This window comes from Elephas maximus, chromosome 6 (genome assembly GCF_024166365.1).
Source record: "Elephas maximus indicus isolate mEleMax1 chromosome 6, mEleMax1 primary haplotype, whole genome shotgun sequence".
NCBI classification, from domain to species: domain Eukaryota; kingdom Metazoa; phylum Chordata; class Mammalia; order Proboscidea; family Elephantidae; genus Elephas; species Elephas maximus.
The window spans coordinates 55,931,507-55,953,577 of NC_064824.1; the positions used below are offsets into that span (position 1 = coordinate 55,931,507).

Sequence of the window (22,071 nt, forward strand, 5' to 3'; positions counted from 1 at the left end):
GCTATACCATTTTGCATTCCTGCCAGCAGTGGATAAGCGTTCCAATTTCCCCACATGCTCACTGACATTTGTTATCCTCGGTGTTTTTATTTATTTATTTTTTTTTTAATCTTAGCTATCCTAAAAAAAAAAAAAAAAACTGTTGCCGTCGAGTCAATTCCAACTCATAGCGACCCTATAGGACATGGTAGAACTGCATCACAGGGTTTCCAAGGAACTGCTGATGAATTCAGATAGCCGACCTTTTGGTTAGCAGCCAAGCTCTGAACCACCAGGGCTCCTTAGCCATCCTATTGTGAGTGAAATGATATCTCCTTGTGGTTTTGAATGAACTACCTCCAAGTTCATTGCGTAGTACCTGGGGTATTTAAAAGCTTGCAAGCAGCCATCCAAGGCATACTAGTTGGTTTCTATTCATCAAAAGTAACAGGAAGAAGGGGAGTCGGGAATAGGAGGAGGATACGGAATGTGTGGCTAATTACCTCTGTGAGCAGCTGCCTCCTTTGCTGTGAGACCATCAAGAACTGGATGGTGCCTGGCTACCATTACTGAACATTTTGATCAAAGATTGGATAGAAGAACCCTGACCAAAAGGGGGAAAAGAGAACAGAATTTCAAATTCTCATGGACTCTATACTTTCTGGTACCATGGAGGTTGGGTGAATCCCTGAAACTGTTGCCCTGAGATAAGCTCTAAACCTTAAACCAAAAATGTCCCCCGAAGTCATCTTAAAAACAACAGTAGTTTAGCTTAACTAGTGAAAAAGGTTTGCTTTGAGCATTATGCTCTTTTAAGAATTATCTATATGGGATCCTCCATCTTGTTTTCGAGTTGACAACAGCACCTTAAAAGATTAGATAGGAACTTTAGGGAGCAGTGAGTTTTTGTGAATGAGAGAGGAACAACTCAGAAAAGGAGGGTAAGAATGGTTGCACAACTTGAAGATTGTAATCAATGTCACTGAATTGTACATGTAGAAACTGTTAAATTGGTTTTTGTTGTTGTTGTGTATATTCTCAACAGCAACAATAAAATAAAATTTAGAAGGAAAAAACAAGTGACCCCCCCCCAAAAAAAAAGAGGTCAGCTCAAGATACACTAGTCCTACCTCAGTAACGTAACAAAGACAACCCATTCCCAAATGGGATTATAACCACAGGCATTCATTCCTGTTCCTGTTGACATCTATAGCAACCCTATAGGACAGGGTAGAACTGCCCCATAGGATTTCAAAAAAGCAGCTGGTAGATTTGAACTGCTGACCTTTCGGTTAGCAGCTGAGCTCTTAACCATTGGACCACCAGGGCTCCAACCACAGACATAGAGGTTAGGATTTACAATACGTATTTGGGGGGCACACAGTTCAAGCCATAGCAGCAGTCTAGTGATATTCACGACTAATATACTTTTCAGATTTATCATTGTAGAAATCAAATAAAGTGCTATTATGCCAGTTTATGCCGATACAATGTGTGCTTAAAATAGGAAATTGAATCTAGCCAGACACACTTTTGCAGTGGACCTTAAGGCAGATTAATTGCTGTTTATAGCAAAGTTTAAAAGGAACTAGAAGATACTCATTAATGGTTTCTATTTTCCAAGGCTTTTCACATTTTCTAGATGAGTACAAATGTTTGGTTATTGCTATAATAATATTTAAAAGATTACGTGTAAGACCCAAGAACCTGGATATTCTCAAGAGAACCAGACTAGAAATAGTTTCAAGAGATACAGTTGTTATTTACCCAAAAGTAAAGATGAGACGGCAAGGAGGAAAAGGGAAGCTAGATCAATGAAAACAGAAAAAAACAATAGAAATAATAGGAACGCTGATATGTTGTGAAAATTGTAACCAATGGCATGGAACAATTTGTATAAAAATTGTTAAATAGAAACCTGATTTGCTGTGTAAACTTTCACCTAAAACAATAAAACACTATTTAAAAAATAAAATACAGGAAAAAAATACAGTTGTTTTTCCCCCTTAAGTCTTTACTTTCACCAAAATCTAACTGTGAAAGGATATCATCTGTGTTTAGTAGTTTACACTTGAGTCAACAAGTATTTGTAATGTTCTTAAACTCTCAGACAGCCTTCATCTATAGCTTTCTCCAATGGACCAAAGAATGTTATCATGCTTCATGTTTCCATCTCCCTCTGAAATAGTATTTCCCAGTCATCTCATTCCCTTTGACAATAATGTTACCTGCTGTAGAAATGAGTCTTGTACATCAGATGAGGTACTGAAGAAGAGAAGTCTTGGGGGTGGGGGAATCTCTCGGGTCTTCTTTCAGAATGTGACCTGGAGGTACTAGAATATTTCTGCATTCCTCTAGAAAGTAGGCTTCCTCCTAAGCCTGTGGTCCTACAAGAAGCAAGAGCCCCATAACCAAACAAAAAATCAAGTCACCAGAAGACAAAATTTTCTACTCATAATTTTTCATAAAGTTTTGTGTGTCTGAATATGATGGACCAAACTCAACTCACAGGCCAGAGAGACAGAAGAAGTGTGACATACTCAATTCACTTAACTGGCAAAGAGAGTATCATTTGCCTTAACATTGTGTGCTACAACCATTCCAAGAGTCCTGCCAGAATTGACACTATATTGTCTTTTATATAAAGACTAACTCCTAAGCACCCTAGTAACTCGGAGCAACAGGATACAGTTATATAACTGTATCTCAAGGCTCCTGTTTCCATGGTGATTTTACACACAGTACAGACCTTCCTCATTTCATACAGTATAAACAGCAAGACAGAGATTAACAGAGCAGAGGCATTTTAATGATTTCAAGTTCTTTAGGGAGGCCTCAGACTTTTTACTGAGCCTATTTTTATATACACTTTTTTGTATATTTGGGGATGTATATCTCAGACAAGGTAAAATAATTCATTTTGTATTTCATCTTTTACTATGAGCTTAATGAGGTAGATAGTATACCAGATTCTCACAGCCCTACAGCATTATTGTCCCTTACCCAGTAATTTTTTTTTTTTTAGATGTTAACCGTCTACTTTTTCTAATGAACTCCCTTAAGAAAAACAAACAAACAAACACATTGGGACATTCAGATGAAATATAAGACAAGAAGGACGATGCCTCCAATCATCTCCCAGTCTTAGATGCAGATGGAGATTTATTCTACCTTGAAGCTTGTTCAAGTTCTGTATTTTTAGATGTACATTTTCTTGGTAGATGCTAATTGGATGTTTGAAAATGCCTCCATAGTATATTTCTGGTGTCCCAGAAAACATATTTGTGATTTTTTTTTTTAAAGGAACACATGTTCTTCAGTCCAGAGATTAAAGAGGGAGCATTAACATTCTATTTGTCATGTCTACTTATAAAAATGCCTTTTGATTTCATGTTCTGATTCTGCTAAATCACAACATGCTTGTTAATATGCAACTGTTTAATTATAGTTTACAGCATTGGTCAGGAAACGATTACCCCATTTTATGTGTCTCTACTTTCTCTAGTGAATTTAACTAGCGTCTTCTTCCATTCCCCATAGCAAATATTTTTAAAAGATATTCATAAATAATGTATAGTTAATAAATGTGAACCTTACCACACTACTATAAGTAATACTTTATCCAATAATTAGGAAATGAGATCTTTTTATCTGAACTCTGGTGGCTGTGCATGCATACATTTATACTTGTCTGTATGTAATTTTTAAATTACCAGTCTTCAAAGAAACAGTAAATAATGTAGAACTATTTTCAAAATGATTTTTCCTTCTTTTAATGTTTCAGAAGAGATTTTAGGATGTGGTTCGTTATCTTTGCAGATATCTATATGCCATAATGATTGGGCTCCACTGCGTTGTTGTAGAGTCGTTATGAGTTGGAATCAACTCGACAGCAATGGGTGTGTTGTTGTTAGATGCTGTTAAGTCGGTTCTGACTCACAGTGACCATATGTACAACAGAACGAAACACTGCCTGGTCCTGCGCCATCCTCACAATTGTTTTTATACTTGAGTCACTGTGTCAGTCCATCTCATTGAGGGTCTTCCTTTTTTTCACTGACCCTCTACTTTACCTCTGCGATGTCCTTCTCTGGAGATTGATCCCTCCTGACAATATGTCCAAACTACGTCAGACAGAGTCTTGCCATCCTTGCTTCTACGGAGCATTTTGGCTGTACTTCTTTCAAGACAGATTTGTTCATTCTTCTGACAGTGCATGGTATTCATTGTCCAGCTTTCATATGCACATGAGGCAAATGAAAACACCATGGCTTGGGTCAGGAGCCCCTTAGTCCTTAAAGTGACATCTTTGCTTTTTAACACTTTAAAAAGGTCTTTTGCAGCAGATTTGCCCAGTGCAATACGTCACTTGATTTCTTGACTGCTGCTTCCATGGGCGTTGATTGTGAATCCAAATAGAATGAAATCCTTGCCAACATCAGCATTTTCTCCATTTATCATGATGTTGTTAATTGGGCCAGTTGTGAGGATTTTTGTTTTCTTTATGTTGAGGTGTAATTCATGCTGATGGATGTACACTTTCATTTTAATCTGTACGTGTTTGAAGCCCTCTTCACTTTCAGCAAGCAAAGTGCTGTCATCTGCGTATTGCAGGTTGTTAATGAGTCTTCCACGAGTCCTGATACTGTGTTCTTCTTCATATAGTCCAGCTTCTCGGATTATTTGCTCAGAGTATAGATTGAATAAGTATGGTAAAAGGATACAACCCCAATACACACCTATCCTGACTTTAAATGACGCGGTATCCCCTTGTTTTGTTCAAACACTGCCTCTTAGTCTACGTGCAGGTTCCTCATGAGCACAATTAAGTGTTCTGGAATTCCCCTTGTTCCCAATATTATCCATAACTTGTTAGGATCTACAGAGTCAAATGCCTTTGCATAGTCAATAAAAGGCAGGTAAACATCTTTCTGGTATTCTCTGCTTTTGCCAGGACCCATCTGACATCAGCAAAGATATCCCTTGTTGTACGTCCTCATCTGAACCTGGTTTGAGTTTCTGGCAGTGTCCTGTCAATGAACTGCTGCAACTACCCTTGAATGATCTTCAGCAAAATTTTACTTGTGTATGATATTAATGATACTCCACATTCAGTTGGCTCACACTTCTTTGGAATACCCATGAGTCTCTTCCAAATTTCTTGGCATAGACAGGTGAACACTTCAGCATTGTATTGGTTTATTGAAACATCTTGATTGGTATTCCATTAATTTGTATGCCTTATTTTGCGCCAACATCTTCTGTTCAACTTGGACTTCTTCCTTCAGTACTGTTGCTAATCATATACTACCTTCAGAAATGGTTGAATGTCCACCAGTTCTTTTTGGTACAGTGACTCTGTGTATTCCTTCCATCTTCTTTTGATGCTTCCTGCATCGTTCAGTATTTTGCCCTAGAATCCTTCAACATTGCAACTCATAGCTTGAATTTTTTCTTCAGTTCTGTCAGCCTGAGAAATGCCTAGCATATTCTTCCCTTTTGGTTTTCTAACTCCATGTGTTTGCACATGTCATTAAAATACTTTACATTATCTTCTCAATCCACCCTTTGAAATCTTCTGTTCAGCTCTTTTGCTTCATCATTTCTTCCATTTACTTTAGCTACTCTTGGTTCAAGAGTGTGCTTCCATAAAAAATTACTGCCTTGGAAACCCTTTGGAGCAGTTCTGCTTTATCTTATAGGGTCACTATGAGTTGGGATTGACTTGGTAGCAATACGTTTGGTTTGTGTGTGTGTGTGTGTGTGTGGTAATATTGAGTAAGAAGATGGTGGAATACCTAGAACTCTTAACAATTTTTGGTTCCCGTGGTGATTTTTTTTCAGGTCCTAACGCTGTACACTACCTGCTGTTTCCAACCCAAAAGCTTTGATATATCAGTGTCTCAGGTTTTGTCTTGTATTGAAGCTGAACCTAAGAATCTTCTAAACTTCTTTTCCTTTTAAAGTCTGTGCACTGTTCCATAATGAGAAATCTTGAGGTCGTCACAGTGGTACCTCAGGGTCTATAGCTTATTGCTGTTTTACATTTGATTTTCCAGTGTTTCATTCCTGGATGTAACAGAGTGGGCTGTGGCTTTGCTCTGATTTTAGCCATCACCTTTGCAGTTATTCCTGGCTACCCCAATTCCCTGGAAAGCTCTTCTAGCCTAGCACACTAGTATGTATTTTGCTTAGTCTCTAATAAAACTCCTTCAAGAGTTGCTACATAAGCATGGTTGGAACTCTAGAAACTCATAGTAGGGGACTTACAGATGAAGCAGATCACTTTTCAGTAATATCAGCCTGAAGAGACTCATCATTTCAGCTTGTACCGGGGAAACCAAATAGAATCTGTAATCTTTACTGAAATTCCAAACTTAAGAATTCAGAACTGTCACAAGACTCTACTACCTAAAAGTATACTGTCAAATGATATATCGGGAGACAAGCTGTTAAAAATCTGTGTTAACAATGTCAGCAAATCTTGCTGGAGGCTAGGAAGCAAAATCTTGGATTGAATTTCACATCAAGTTAAAGGTTTAGAGTGCAGTGGGATTTCCCAGTTCTCCCATAAACCTTGTATTCACCTTCTATGCTAGTTCAATCAGCAATGCCTGAAAGTTTTCCTTGGCTTTAAATAACCAAACTTCTTAAACACAGTAATCTAAAGCCATAGCACAATACTCAGCATAAATCAGCCATGCTCATAAGGAAAGCTGCTGTTGTTACTGGGAATCTGTTTGCTCGGCAAGTATTTCCTGAACACCTAATGTGTGCTGTACGCTATCTGCAGGATACAACAATAAACAAGCCAGACAAAAGCCCCTGCCGTCATTGATCTTATATTGTAGTGGAAGGAAATTGTGATAAGTGCCATAAAAAAAGAAAAAACTGGCATCCTGTGTTAAGTGGGTACTGCTTAGATGTTACTTTCTTTAGGAGATATTTCCTAAACTCCTTTTCAACACACACACTCTCTCTCCCTCTCTCTCCCTCTCTCTCCCTCTCTCTCCCTCTCTCTCCCTCTCTCTCCCTCTCTCTCCCTCTCTCTCCCTCTCTCTCCCTCTCTCTCCCTCTCTCTCCCTCTCTCCTCGTAGTTGTGTTCTACGGGCCTGGCCCTAACAAATGATTTAAGAAAGAAGGTCAGGAAGAAAAAACTAATGAAGACCTTGAAATTCTTAGGATTGTGTTTTGAACTCAGAATGTAATATGGACTTAATTTAACTCTTTGAAGTGAGAGTGAAGCAGCATTCCTAAAGTTTGTTAGTAACATAAGGGTTAAGTTTGAGGAAAGAAAGACCTTTAATAAAAATAATCAGAACATGGGCAAATGTATTTTGAAGGCAATAGAAGAAAGGGGACATTTGAATGGAATTGGAAAAAGGTAGTATGTTTGACATCACCTAAATTTACAGTATAAAAAATAAGTTGGAATGAGGAAGAAGGAGATAAGTTGGGGTTTTTTTTTTTTGTTCAAGTTCAAGATGGCTAAATGGTCCAATTGAAAATAAAACAAAATAATGGGAAAGGTGAGTTTGGCTAGAAGAAAGGATAATCAGGTTAGATTTGTCTTTATTCATTTCAAAAAAGACTAAAAGAATGAAAGAAGCAGATGGGTAAAAAATTGAAGTTTTTCTTGTTTGCACCACTGAATACTCTGTATAGAGTTTCTTTGATTGTAGACAGTGTGAGATATAAAACCCTGACCCTACCTTTGAGATTTCATTACCAATCTCAATAATATGGGCATTATGTAAGTTTTTAGTTTAAAAGTTTGGGATATGGAAGGTCTTTTTAGGTACTTGGCCACCCTTCTCACTCATAGTACGGCAATCCTCGTAAAGGAAGTTGCCGAAGAGGTGAGTTTTCTGAGGGATAACAAGGTCAATTTTCAGATTTCGATTTAATGTGGTGTATAAGTTAATTTAATTTGTGGCTGGTAATGAGTATGAACAACATTCATGAAATTCAGCACAATATACTAGTAAACTGAATGATTTGGATGCATGTTAATATAGATAAGATTCAAAATGATTGTGCAGTTTAAGATGAAAATTCTCTGTGTTATCATGTAGATTATAAGATGTTATTAACAGATGTCCAAATCTTTTTTAGCAAATTTTTATGAAATATTGTCATTAGATTTAACTGATGAAACTCATTTTCTTACAGATGTGCCAAATACCGGTGTAAGCAAACCTAGAGTTTCTGACACTGTCCATTCCAACACGTATCTCATTCGGACAGAGCCAGAACAAGGGACCCTCTACTCACCGGAACAGACATCTCTTCATGAAAGTGAGGGTCTGTTGTATTATCTTTTAAGCATTGGATTTTGCTTTTAATATTTTCTTTTTGAGAATGAGTATTAGAAGTGTTTAATAAAGAAATTTCCTGCTGGTTTCATTCTTGCAGGATCATTGGGTAACTCAAGAAGTTCAACACAAATGAATTCTTATTCCGACAGTGGATACCAGGAAGCAGGGAGTTTCCACAACAGCCAGAATGTGAGCAAGGCAGATAATAGACAACAGCATTCATTCATAGCATCAGCTAATAGCCATTTGGTTAGGAATTCAAGAGCTGAAGGACAAACTCTGGTTCAGGTAAGCCAAACACATCAAGATCCTTTTAAAGAAATACCCTACTAGTTGAATATCTGAATATCTGGGTATTTTTTTGTTTTTTTTTTTTTAAATAGGTATACCTTATTAGAAGTAAAACTAACATGTACAATTTTGAATTTATAGACTGGATAAAGTAGCAAAATCATTTTACATTTTTCAAGTCTATAATGTTAAGGAATTATTAGGCAACCTAAAAATATATTTAAAAAAATATTAGCTTCTATTAATATCGCCTATGAGTAAATTCTGATAAATGCCCAGACACAGGAAAGTAATTCTTCTGGAAACAACAAGTTTGGCATGAGGGGAGAAGTCCGGGGTGGGGAAGGGGGGTAGAATATGATAGAACTGGGTAGAATGTTTTAGTCCCTGCAGAATTCTGAGTTCCTAAAAGTACTGTATCTAAAATATGCCACATGGAGTCCTAGAGAACAGAGCACTCTCCCCATGCGTGCATGTAATGGGACTAGCTCATTCTATCCAAAGTCGTTACCTTCATCACTAGAATTATTCCATGAAAGCATATTTCTTACCTTTTGCTAAAATATAGATATTCCTGCTTATAGAAAGTTATTGTATACAAACATATCCATTCTGTTAAGTTAGAGTTCTCTAACTTGATAGCAAAAAAAACTAATATTACATATGTGCTTACAAAAACTCCTTAGCCCCTCCTTTATTGCCACTTCAGTCACATCTGTCCACCAGCATGCCAGGGTTAAGGGAGTGGTAGGAATCCTAAGCGGCAGTAACCAGTAAAGATAACTACCTGTCTGGGTTCTCCAGTTATTTCTTGGAGCTGAAAATGACAAAAGGATCAAAGAAGTTAGACTAAAGCTATGTTTCTTATAATGCAATATAGGAAGCTCTCCAGGTGCATGGCATAGGATGAACACAGTACCTTTGGCACTTTCACTCAGAGATTTAGGGGAAAAACTTTTAAGTAATTTGAAATATAAAGCAGGAAATTTTGTGTTTGCAACAAGTTACTTCAAGCTGTGCTGCAGTCCTTGGATTATACTTTTCCTCCTCTGCTGTTAAGATGCTTTGATGGAAAAGCTGGAGAAGCTTTGGACTAAATGCCTATAGTAGTTCATCTGCTTATGGAAATTTCTATGTCAGCATGTCAGAAGTCACACTTTTGAACAGTAATTATCTTAACTGTAGAAATTATCTCTTTTTTCCTAAAAGCGATCATGTTACCTTTTAAAAAGCAAAAAAAAAAAAACTTGTGGCAGATTTATTTTGTTTCTGCAGGGGAAGAAATATGTTGTAAGAGAGTCTTTAAGACTTGATTTGCAAGTAGTCTGGACAACACATTTTCTAGCTCTTTGGGCCAAGTATCATCCCATTTTGGTAGTCTGCAACTCATAGTGGGGTTTTCTTAGTTTTAGCACTATTAGCGAACTCGGAGCACAAATCTTAACTTTCCAAATGTCTACTAATTTTGAACCCCCTGTTTCTTGGTTTGTTGTTTTCCCTAGCCTCCCCAGATCTTCTCCTCTCCATGGCTATTGCTTTCCCAGAGTTGCTGAGCTTGAGCACATACGAGGTCTCAGAGCAGGTGTTTCAGCCAGCCCAGGTGCTCGTGCCACCTGCACACAAAGTACCCATCCTCTTGTGACAGCTGAAAAAAAAAAAAAAAACCCGGTGCCCTCGAGTCGATTCCGACTCACTAAGGGTGTCCAAAGTCCTGATCTAGCCCTGCTTCTTCCCTTATCAGCACAACTAAAAGTGGATGGGAACTGATGACTCCTGTTCTCTAGCAGTCACTAAGGAGATATACAGAATAGCCTGTTACTAGGCTCATAGCATAATGCCCTAATGATTATTGTCTTTTCTCAGCCTACTTTTCTTTGTCCTGTGCCTGTTTCTTTCAGGCCAGTTCTGCAGTCCAATCATCATTCTTCTTAACTGCTGTACAGCGTTAAGAAAGAGATCTGAGATCCACTGTTTGCAAGAGTCTACTGACTCACAGTAGGATCAGCCATGGCAGAAATGATCTTCATTTTCCGTTTTGGTCTTTCCTAGCTGGCTAGGAAAAGAACCCACCAGACGCCCTGAACATTCTTCCTGATGGAACAGATTTTGGGGTGCCTTTATTTGCATTTCTGTCTACCAGTTAAAGAGCTCATTGATGGAAGGATGTAGGAAAAAATAACTAAAATCACTAGAATCCACACTTGAGGTAGAAGTGCAAACAAATTTGGCTACAGCATTTGTTAGCCATACTGTCCGTTGAAAATACAGAGAAGAGCGTTGGACCCAGACACTATCCAAGCATTCATTTGTTCCACACTGAAAGAACACATTCCTTTTGATAATGGGGCCAACCCATAAAGACTAAACATAGATACTCCTCTAGCTACATTTAGATTGAGGTATTCAAAAAAATTTTTTTTGTTTTACATAAACGCATTATCTTGGGCAAACTGTGAATCACAGGGAACAAAGTAAGTACATTTCTCCAGTGACCCTTCACACCTGTGAGTTGTTTGTAGCACTTGGAATATTTAATATATTATGAAAAAGGCATAGGCCAGAGGATAAAAATGTAAAGAAAAAGGAATAGTAAATGCCTTCAGATCTCTTTTACACTTTGATTTTAGTTTTCTGAAGTAAGAAAAGTAGAGATTAAACCACACGCGCACACAAAATAGAACAAGAAAAACTCAGTGTGGAAAATTTAAGATCCAACTGTAAAACATGAAAAGGAAAAGAAACAAATGCCTAAAATAAATAAATTCACTTTCTGTAGAGAGCTGTGCATTTTGTGTGTGTGTGTGTCTAATGACATTGAACACAAAACCCTGGATAAACCCATTCTCTTTTCTCCCCCCTTTCATCAGCCATCAGTAGCCAATCGGGCCATGAGAAGAGTTAGTTCAGTTCCATCTAGAGCACAGTCTCCTTCTTATGTTATCAGCACAGGCGTGTCTCCTTCAAGGGGGTCACTGAGAACTTCTTTGGGTAGTGGATTTGGCTCTCCATCAGTGACCGACTCCCGACCACTGAACCCGAGTGCATATTCCTCCACCACATTACCCGCTCAGCGGGCACCCTCGTCATTCTCCGCACAGAGACCCGCCTCCCCAACAGCTGTACGACGGATTGGGTCCCTCACCTCTCGGCAGACCTCCAGTCCCAACGGACCAACCCCTCAATACCAAACCACTACCAGAGTGGGGTCACCACTAACACTGACAGATGCACAGACTCGAGTAGCTTCCCCATCCCAAGGCCAGGTGGGGTCGTCGTCCCCCAAACGCTCAGGGATGACTGCCGTACCACAGCATCTGGGACCTTCACTGCAAAGGACTGTTCACGACATGGAGCAATTCGGACAGCAACAATATGACATTTACGAGAGGATGGTTCCACCTCGGCCAGACAGCCTTACGGGTGAGTACAAGGTGAAAGCACTACATAAAGCAGGGGGTGGGGGGAGTCTTCTGCGCGACCATGGCATAAACAGAATAATAGCAAGGTAAAAGCTTCTGTTTATATCTCAGAATGTACACTGTGAACTTCAGGAAACTTGTCTTTCAGGATCGTGATTTTTAATGCATAAAACTATATAATAGATTTGTATCAGTGAAGCTCTTTCTTTGCAGTGAATACATTTTTCCCCTCAAAAGATTAGGGTTTAAGATATACTTTTTTTTCCATTTTAGAAGAATTGCCTGGAATTCTAGGCTGTTTGTTGCTGTTGTTTTAATGAAAGATTTTTCTTTTAACAGCCAGGCCTACTCATACCCTTAAGTTATGCTAAAAGGTACTATCAGAAGATCTATTTAAATGCTTAAGTATATTGTATCTAGATATGCTTTAATGGAATAGAAAGAATACAGATTCCCCCCATTGCTGCCTTGATTTGGAAAATGGACAAAGCTCTCATGAATTATCTTCAAATGCCACTTGGATTAAATCATGACACCAATCCCTGATGTTATAGCCGTTCCCTTCAGGGTTTTGCGTACAATATAAAGACTTTGTTCTTTTTGTTGAAATGAGATTTTTATATCATATTTTTAAAGTAGCATATACACAACGGTAAAAAAAAAAAGTTAAAACTATCCGAATATGAGAAGAGAATGTCTCAAGTTCCCCTTTTACCCTCGCCCAATCCACTTAGCGCCTAAGGTATCTTCCCAAATGTTTGTTTACTTATCTAAGCATATACATTACATACAAATGCACAGTGTGTTTTCTTCTGTACTGATGGAATTACACGTTTTTTCTATACCTTGTTTTTTCTACTTCATGTATCTGAGAGCTCCACTTCATTCTTTATTAGTAGATGCATGGCACCCCGTTTTTATAGATGTTTTATAATTCATTTAAGCACTTCGTGTTAGTGGGCATTTAGTTTGTTTTTTCATTTTTAGCTATCAGAGACAGTGAAGCGGCATCCATGCTTCTTCCTGAATACCAGCACATATGTATTAGGGTAGCTGTGGCAATCATTTCTTCTTTCTTCTTTTTTTAATTTTTATTGTGCTTTAAGTGAAAGTTTACAAATCAAGTCAGTCTCTCATACAAAAATTTATATATACCTTGCTATGTTTTTTTTATGTACTCCCAATTGCTCTCCCCCTAATGAGACAGCCCGCTCCTTTCCTCCACTCTGTTTTCGTGTCCATTCTGCCAGCTCCTGACACCTTCTGCCTTCTTGTCTCCCCTCCAGATAAGAGATGCCAACATAGTCTCAAGTGTCTACTTGATCCAAGAAACTCATTTTTCACCAGCATCTTTTTCTGTCCCATTGTCCAGTCCAATCCCTGTCTGAAGAGTTGGCTTTGGGAATGGTTTCTGTCTTGGGCTAACAAAAGGTCTGGGGACTGTGACCACCGGGGTCCTTCTAGTCTCAGTCAGACCATTAAGTCTGGTATTTTTACAAGAATTTGGGGTCTGCATCCCACTGCCCTCTTGCTCCCTCAGGGTTTCTCTGTTGTGTTCCCTGTCAGGGCAGTGATTGGTTGTAGCCAGGCACCATCTAGTTCTTCTACTCTCAGGCTGATGTGGTTTCTGGTTTATGTGTCCCTTTCTGTCTCTTGGGCTCGTAATTACCTTATGTCCTTGATGTTCTTCATTCTCCATTGCTCCATGTGGGTTGAGACCAATTGATGCATCTTAGATGGACTCTTGCTAGCATTTAAGACCCCAGGCGCCACTCTCCAAAGTGGGATGCAGAATGTTTTCTTAATAGATTTTTTTATGCCAGTTGAATTAGATGTCCCCTGAAAACTTGGTCCCCAAGCCCCCATTCCTGCTACGCTGGCCTTCAAAGCACTCAGTGTATTCAGGAAACTTCCTTGCTTTTGGCTTAGTCCTGTATTGTGTGTTGTCTTTCCCTTCACCTAAAGTAGTTCTTATCTACTGTGCCTCTCCCTTCCTCCTCCCTCCAGCCTTTCGTAACCATCAAAGAATATTTTCTTCTCTGTTTAAACTATTTGAGTTCTTATAGTAGTGGTCTCATACAATATTTGTCCTTTTGCAACTGACTAATTTCATTCAGCATAATGCCTTCCAGATTCCTCCATGATATAAAATGTTTCACAGATTCATCACTGTTCTTTATCAGTGCGTAGTATTCCATTGTGTGAATATACCATAATTTATCCATTCATCTGTTGATGGGCACCTTGGTTGCTTCCATCTTTTTGCAATTGTAAACAGTGCTGCAGTGAACATGCGATTGCATACATCTCTTCGTGTAAAGGCGCTTATTTCTCTAGAATAAATTCCAAGGAGTAGGATTGCTGGATTATATGGTAGTTCTATTTCTAGCTTTTTAAGGAAGCGCCAAATCGATTTCCAAAGTGCTTGTACCAATTTATATTCCCACCAACAGTGTAGAAGCTAGTTCCAGTCTCTCCACAACCTCTTCAACATTTATTATTTTGTGTTTTTTGGATTACTGGCAGCCATGTTGGAGTGAGATGGAATCTCATTATAGTTTTGATTTGCATTTCTCTACTGGCTAATGATCGTGAGCATTTCCTCATGTATCTGTTAGCTACCCGAATGTCTTCTTTAGTGAAGTGTCTGTTGTTGATATCTTTGGCCCATTTTTTAATTGGGTTATTTGTCTTTTTATAGTTGAGTTTTTGCAGTATCATAGATTTTATACATCAGGCGCTGATTGGAGATGACATAGCTAAAAACTTTTTCCCAGCCTGTAGGTAATCTTTTTTACTGTTTTGGTGAAGTCTTTGGATGAGCAAAGGTGTTTTGGTATTTAGGAGCTCCCAGTTATCTAGTTTTTCTTCTGCATTGTTAGTAATGTTTTATATACTGTTTATGCCATGCATTAGGGCCTCTAATGTTGTCCCTATCTTTTCTTCCATGGTCTTTATCATTTTAGATTTTATATTTATGTCTTTGATCCATTTTGAGTTAGTTTTTGTGCATGGTGTGAAGTATGGGCTTTGTTTCATTTTTTTGCAGATGGATATCCAGTTATGCCAGCATCATTTGTTAAAAAGACTGTCTTTTCCCCATTTAATTGATTTAGGGACTTTGTCAAACATCAACTGCTCATATGTGAATGGATTTTTGTCTGGATTCTCAATTCTGTTCCATTGGTCCATGTATCTGTTGTTGTACCAGTACCAGGCTGTTTTGACTACTGTGGTGGTATAATAGGTTCTAAAATCAGGTAGGGTGAGGCCTCCCAATTTGTTCTTCTTTTTCATTACACTTTACTTATCCGGGGCCTCTTTCCCTTCCATACGAAGTTGGTGATTTGTTTCTCTGTCTCATTAAAGAACGTCATTGGAATTTCAATCAGAATTGCATTAAATCTGTAGATGGCTTTTGGTAGACTAGACATTTTTACAATGTTAAGTCTCCCTGTCCATGAGCAAGGTATGTTTTTCCACTTACGTAGGTCTCTTTTGGTTTCTTGCAGAAGTGTTTGTAGTTTTCGTTGTATAAGTCTTTTACATATCTGGTAAGATTTACTCCTAAGTATTTTATCTTCTTGGGGGCTGTTGTAAATGGTATTGATTTGGTAATTTCCTCTTTCATGTTCTTTTTGTTGGTGTAGAGGAATCCAACTGATTTTTGTATGTTTATCTTGTGTCCCAATACTCTACTGAATTCTTCTATTAGTTTCAGTAGTTTTCTGGAGGATTCCTTAGGGTTTTCTGTGTATAAGACCATGTCATCTGCAAATAGAGATACTTTTCTTCCTTGCCAACGTGGATGCCCTTTATTTCTTTTTCTAGCCTAATTGCTCTGGCTAGGACCTGCAGCACAATGATGAATAAGAGTGTTGATAAAGGGCATCTTTGGTTCCCGATCTCAAGGGGAATGCTTTCAGACTTTCTCCATTTAGGATCATGTTGGCTATTGGCTTTGTATAAATGCCCTTTATTATGTTGAGGACTTTTCCTTATATTCCTATTTTGCTGAGAGTTTTTATCATGAATCGTTGTTGAACTTTGTCAAATGCTTTTTCTGCATCAATTGATAAAATCATGTGATTCTTTTGTTTTATTTATATGATAAAAAAAAATAGATTACGTGAATTGTTTTTCTAATGTTGAACCATCCGTGCATACCTGGTATAAATCCCACTTGGTCGTGGTGACTTATTTTTTTGTTATGTTGTTGAATTCTAATGGCTAGAATTTTGTTGAGGATTTTTACATCTAAGTTCATGAGGGATATAGGTCAGTAATTTTCTTTTTTTGTGGTGTCTTTACCTGGTTTTGGTATCAGGGATATGCTGGCTTCATAGAATGAGTTTGGGAGTATTCTGTCCTTTTCTATGCTCTGAAATACCTTTAGTAGTAGTGGTGTTAATGCTTCTCTGAAAGTTTGGTAGAACTCTGCAGTGAACCTGTCGGGGCCAGGGCTGTTTTTTTGTTGGGAGTTTTTTGATTACCTTTTCAATCTCTTCTTTTGTTATGGGTCTATTTAGTTGTTCTACCTCTGTTTGTGTTAGTTTAGGTAGGTAGTGTGTTTCTAGGAATTCATCCATTTCTTCTAGGTTTTCAAATTTGTTAGAGTATAATTTTTCATAGTAATCTGATATGGTTCTTTTCATTTCAGTTGGGTCTGTTGTAATATCGCCCCTCTCATTTCTTATTTGGGTGATTTGCTTCCTCTCCTGTTTTTGTTTTTTTTTTTTGTCAGGTTGGCCAGTGGTTTATCAATTTTGTTAATTTTTTCAAGGAACCAGGTTTTGGTCTTGTTAATACTTTCAGTTTTTTTCTGTTTTCTATTTCATTTAATCCTGCTCTAATTTTTATTATTTGTTTTCTTCTGGTGCCTGAGGGTTTCTTTTGTTGTTCTCTTTCTATTCGTTCGAGTTGTAGGGATAATTCTTTGATTTTGGCCCTTTCTCCTTTTTTGTATGTGTGTATTTATTGATATAAATTGACCTCTGAGCACCTCTTTCGCTGTGACCCAAAGGTTCTGATAGGGAGTGTTTTCGTCCTCTTTGGATTCTATGAATTTCTTTATTCCATCCTTAATGTCTTCTATAATCCAGTCTTTTTGAGCAGGGCATTGTTCCGTTTCCAAGTGTTTGATTTCTTTTCCCTGCTTTTCTGTTATTGATTTATACTTTCATGGCCTTATAGTCAGAGAAGATGCTTTGTAATATTTCAGTGTTTTGGATTCTGTTAAGGCTTGCTTTATGACCTAATATGTGGTCTATTCTAGAGAATGTTCCATGTGCACTAGAAAAGAACGTATACTTGGCTGCTGTTGGGTGGAGTATTCTGTATTCTGTATATTCTATAAGGTCACGTTGGTTGATTGTGGCATTTATATCTTCCATATCTTTATTGAGCTTTCTGGATGTCCTGTCCTTCACCAAAAGCAGTGTGTCGAAGTCTCCTACTATTTCTGTGGAGCTGTTTATCTCACTTTTCAATGCTGTTAGAGTTTGTTTTATGTATCTTGCAGCCCTGTCATTGGGTGTATAAATATTTAATATGGTTATATCCTCCTGGTATATTGTCCCTTTCATCATTATTTAGTGTCCTTTCTTATCATTTATGACGGATTTAACTTTAAAGTCTGTTTTGTCAGAAATTAATATTTCCACTCCTGCTCTTTTATGATTGTTGTTTGCTTGATATTTTTTTTTCCATCCTTTGAGTTTTAGTTTGTTTGTGTCTCTAAGTCTGAGGTGTGTCTCTTGTAAGCAGCATATAAACGGATCATGTTTTTTAATCCGTTCTGCCACTCTCTATCTCTTTATTGGTGCATTTAGTCCGTTTACATTCAGCATAATTATGGATAGGTAGAAATTTAGTGCTGTCATTTTGCAGCGGGAAAGGTACTCAAAGTCCACGGACCATTTATGCTTGGACAGGAGCTGCTTCTGTCCTTAGCTCCCCTGGTTAGTGGAGGTGACAAATTATCTTTTCTCCTAACTCAAATTTATTCCTTCTCCAAGGCTAGGAGGATGGCTTTAGGTGCTCAACAGTGCCTATCTCAGCCCCAGGGAAATCAACCCCTGCTGAAGCCGGCTTGATGGCGGGGGGCGCGGAAAAATATACGCAAGTACTTTGCTTTTACTGAGAGCAGCGTTCTTCTCTCTTTCCGGAGGTGTGAGTAGGCTCTGCAACTGGCTGCTTCTCCCTGAGGAAACTGAGGCCGAACGCTAGTATCGGCCCACCACAGGCACTCCTCAGAATGGTGCCTGAGGGCTCCTGGCAACTCAGGTCCAGTAAGTCCTCTTTGCTTCTGAACCGTCCCTTCCTTCCCCTGCTGCTCAGTTTGTTCTCTAACTTTGCCTTTGATGTTCAGGGCTCCTAGCTTGTCATAAATATACTCATTTCACTTGTTTTTTCGGGTCTTTATTGTAAGAGGGCTCGCCGGAAGCATCTGTCTATTCCGTCTTCTTGGCCTCACCTCCAGGATTCATTTCTCGAAGTGGAATTGTTGGATCAAAATGTATACGCATTCTTTCTTTGCAAAATATTGTCTCCAAGAAGACTGCACAGATTTACATTTCCACCAATAGTTTAAGAGTATGCTTGTTTCACTATCCCTTCACTACCAACATATATTATCAGAAATCTTCATCTTTTTCAGTCCGATAGGTAAAAAGCTGTAACTCCTTGTTTTAAAGGCCTTTATCAGGTTATGACTGAGGTTGAGATTTATTATGTTTATTGGCCATTTTATTTATTTAACTTTTTTCCTACAAATCACAAGTTCAGGTCTTTTGTGAACTTTTATAATTTATAAAAGCTTTTTATACTTGAAGAAATTTCTCCTTTGTAATATACTTCTTAAATATCTCCCCATTTTGTCATTTGTCTTTTGATTTTAGTATATTTTCTTTACCAAAATTTTTAATATTTTTGTGTGGTAAAATTAATCTTTTTTTCCCTTATGACTTCTGAGAAAGGTAAAGCCTTTTTGAGATTTTCTAATTGAATAATTTTGCATGAACCATTGATATTGAGCTTGATTTTGAACTTAAATAAATTCCTAGTGGAAAAGCCACTTTTTCATTCCACAATCAGTGGCTTATACTTGGTTTAAAATATTTCTGGCATGTCTCTTAAAAGTATGCAGCAAAATTATGTGCGGATGATTTATGAAATTCTGTCTCCCAAACAAACAGTAAAACATAAATGGTTCTGAGGACTTCTGTGATCCTCTCTCTATATATGTAGAACGGATATGCAGAAATCTATGCTTGCGCTAGAGTAAAGGGAGAACCAAAGGAAGGAGGAGAACTCACAAATTGTTGTCTCTGTGCTTAACCCTGAGGGCCTCTCTCCTTTGGTTTAAAAAGCCCGCTTCTCTGGCAATGAAAGTGACTTTAAACTTTGTTTCAAGAAAAAAACACTAGACCTAGCTGGCCATGGAATTTTTTTTTCCTTCAAATGCAGCAGTTCTAAAGAAACAAAGGATTTCCTTAAACAGGTCCCAGGGGACTGTTGCTTTCCATCATCTACCTGCCCACTTAATCCGAATATGGATCTCAATTGGTGAATTCTTTCTTTTATTCTTATTTCAGAAAATGACTTGCGTGTCGTTGTGGTTCTTGATTTCAAAGATTAATAACCTTCTAGTTGGCCTGAAGCGTAGACTTAGTTCCTCGGACATTTGATGATCATAATTTAAATGATGATACAATGTGTTACAAACTTACTTTCTACCACAGAAAAATATGTATACGTGTTGAGAAAAGTTTTGAGAAGGAAAAGTTCATGTTTATAAGATAAATTTATGTTTATTTCTACTGTGTTAAATGTAAAGTTTTAACTCACAAGAAATATATCATTGTAATGGGTACATTAATGTGTATTTATGGAATTGCAAGTAGAAATTATTGGTTGGATAAATAATATATGGAATATCAGTGTTTTCCATTATTGGGAGGGGGAATTGAGAGGTAAGGTTATTAAAAATTAATCCGTGGAAATACTTCTGGAAAAATTTTCTAATAACAATTATGAAACATAATTACAGTCTTCTAGCTTAAATGATAGTTATGGTGCGCTTTCTACACAATCATTTTACTTAATCTACAGAGGCTGTATAATTTTGTAATTTTTTTTAATGCAATGCCTGTATGTTTTGGTTTTATTTTTAATGTATACACAGATAAACACAAATAGTAACAGTTATGTTATTTAGAAAGATTTTTAATACCAAGAAAGTGCCACATATCATTATAATTTAAGCCTTCATTTCCCATCATAGTTTGTTACATATAATAATATTATCTCACTGATAATACTTTAAGGAGCCTTAGTGGTAAAATGGTTAAGAACTTTGCTGCTAATAGAAAGGTTGGTGGTTCACACCCACCCAGCAGCTACATGGAAGAAAGACCTAGTGATCTGCTTCCGAAAAGATTACGCCCCTGAAAATACTATGAGGCAGTTCTGCTCTGTTGCATGGGGTTGCCATAAGTCAAAAATCGACTGGGCAGCAACTAAGAATAACAACTGTAATCATTTAACAATGTTAATGTTTATAAAAATTTTCATGTTTCATGAATTCCAGTGAAGAATCCAGCCAGATCCTTGTACAATGAAAATATAATCCTGTGATAATGGTACAGAATGCTTTGTTCTTATTTCACGTCCCAGTGTCGTGGTAGGAGCACAGGCTTGGGGGCTTCAGGAGCATCCAGTGCTTGGCTTTCCTCTGCCCGAGTGTGTCATAATCCTCAGGATCTCTCAGTGTTCCAAGAGTACCTTTGGCTCCATTAAATGTTAAAATAGCACCTTGAATTGCTAAGATTACTCAGGACTTGTGCTTGTACCTGAGCACTTTGTCACCACTAACAGAAATAGCGCGTGCACTTTTGTTCAAGATTGCCATGGACTCCATAAAGAAGTAAAACTTAAACCTCTGCTAAGCAGAATGAGAAAACTGCCAGTGAATTAAAAGTTGAGATCCTCAAATGAGAATTATACGGTAACAATTATAATACCATCTTTAGAGTTACATCAGCTTCCATAGACCCCTGGTAGGCTCAGACTTCCTCTTTGAACCTTATATTGTGTAAGGCCCTGTTGACTTCAGGGAAGTTTCTCACACCACATCATTAATCCTTGAGGGATAGCTGTGGCTGGTGTTGGGTTTTTAATGACACAGCATTTATCTCTGATTTCCTTGCAGGAAGTAGTTCTTTGATGGAGGTGAATTACGTTTCCTTTTGGGCTCTAAGTTTCCTCGTTTTTGCTGTGAGATGGTTCAGCTGGATAATCACCCAGTTATAAAATTGTATGAACTTGTAGTCTTCATTTTAGCAAGCGGGGAGCCAGTAGATAAAACCCACATTGGTTCATTTAGTTTCTTCCCATTTCACCTTATTGTTCAGGGTAGGTAATAATCATTCACATTTAGCTTTGTGTATTTATTAACTTACTTGCTGCTCATCACTAAGCAACATGTAATTAGCACTCACATTCAGGCCCATTTGCTTTTACTTGTGATATGATTAACTGAACTGGGAATGATCCTATCTTTTTGTAACTGTACATAATACAGAATTTACTGATACACATTTTAAAAGAAACTAAAATGTTTGGTTTTGAAATCTACTTTTTTTATATAAGTCTCTTGTGAACAGTTTCAATCAAAGAATATTTTAAATATTTAAAGTTTCTCTGCTAACTTTGTGCATTTCCGTTATACCAGAAAGAAGGTAAATAAGAATGCTGTGTGGGTTCCTGTAAAACAAGTCTTTGTTTCCCTTTGCTTTTTTTTTTAAAGGAAATACCATGATAAATAATAAAATAATACCAAATTCTATTCATTCATTGATAATATTCCAAGTTCTTTAGCATACAATTTCCAGTGGTTTCCTGTAAAAAGCATATGTAAATTAATGGAGAGAGCTACTTTTTGAACATCAGCGTTTTAAAAACCCATTGCTGTCAAGTTGATTCCAACTCAAATCAACCTTTAGTAAGCACTGTTTTTTAGGTGTTGTCTTAGGTGTTGCAACTTAAAGGGGTGTGAGACATGG

General features: G+C 37.7%; 1 protein-coding gene across 14 annotated transcripts in view; it reads left to right on the plus strand.

The window, feature by feature from the left end:
• PKP4 (plakophilin 4) overlaps positions 1-22,071 on the plus strand; it is a 312,885-nt gene that overhangs the window by 220,836 nt on the left and 69,978 nt on the right. For 12 of the 14 annotated variants that reach the window (XM_049888796.1, XM_049888795.1, XM_049888800.1 and 9 more), the window contains 3 exons: positions 8,152-8,283; positions 8,395-8,585; positions 11,456-12,008. In XM_049888796.1, coding sequence (XP_049744753.1) covers positions 8,152-8,283; positions 8,395-8,585; positions 11,456-12,008 — 876 coding nt within the window. The remainder of the gene's footprint in view (positions 1-8,151; positions 8,284-8,394; positions 8,586-11,455; positions 12,009-22,071) is intronic. The other 2 variants (XM_049888791.1, XM_049888792.1) reach the window with 1 other exon arrangement.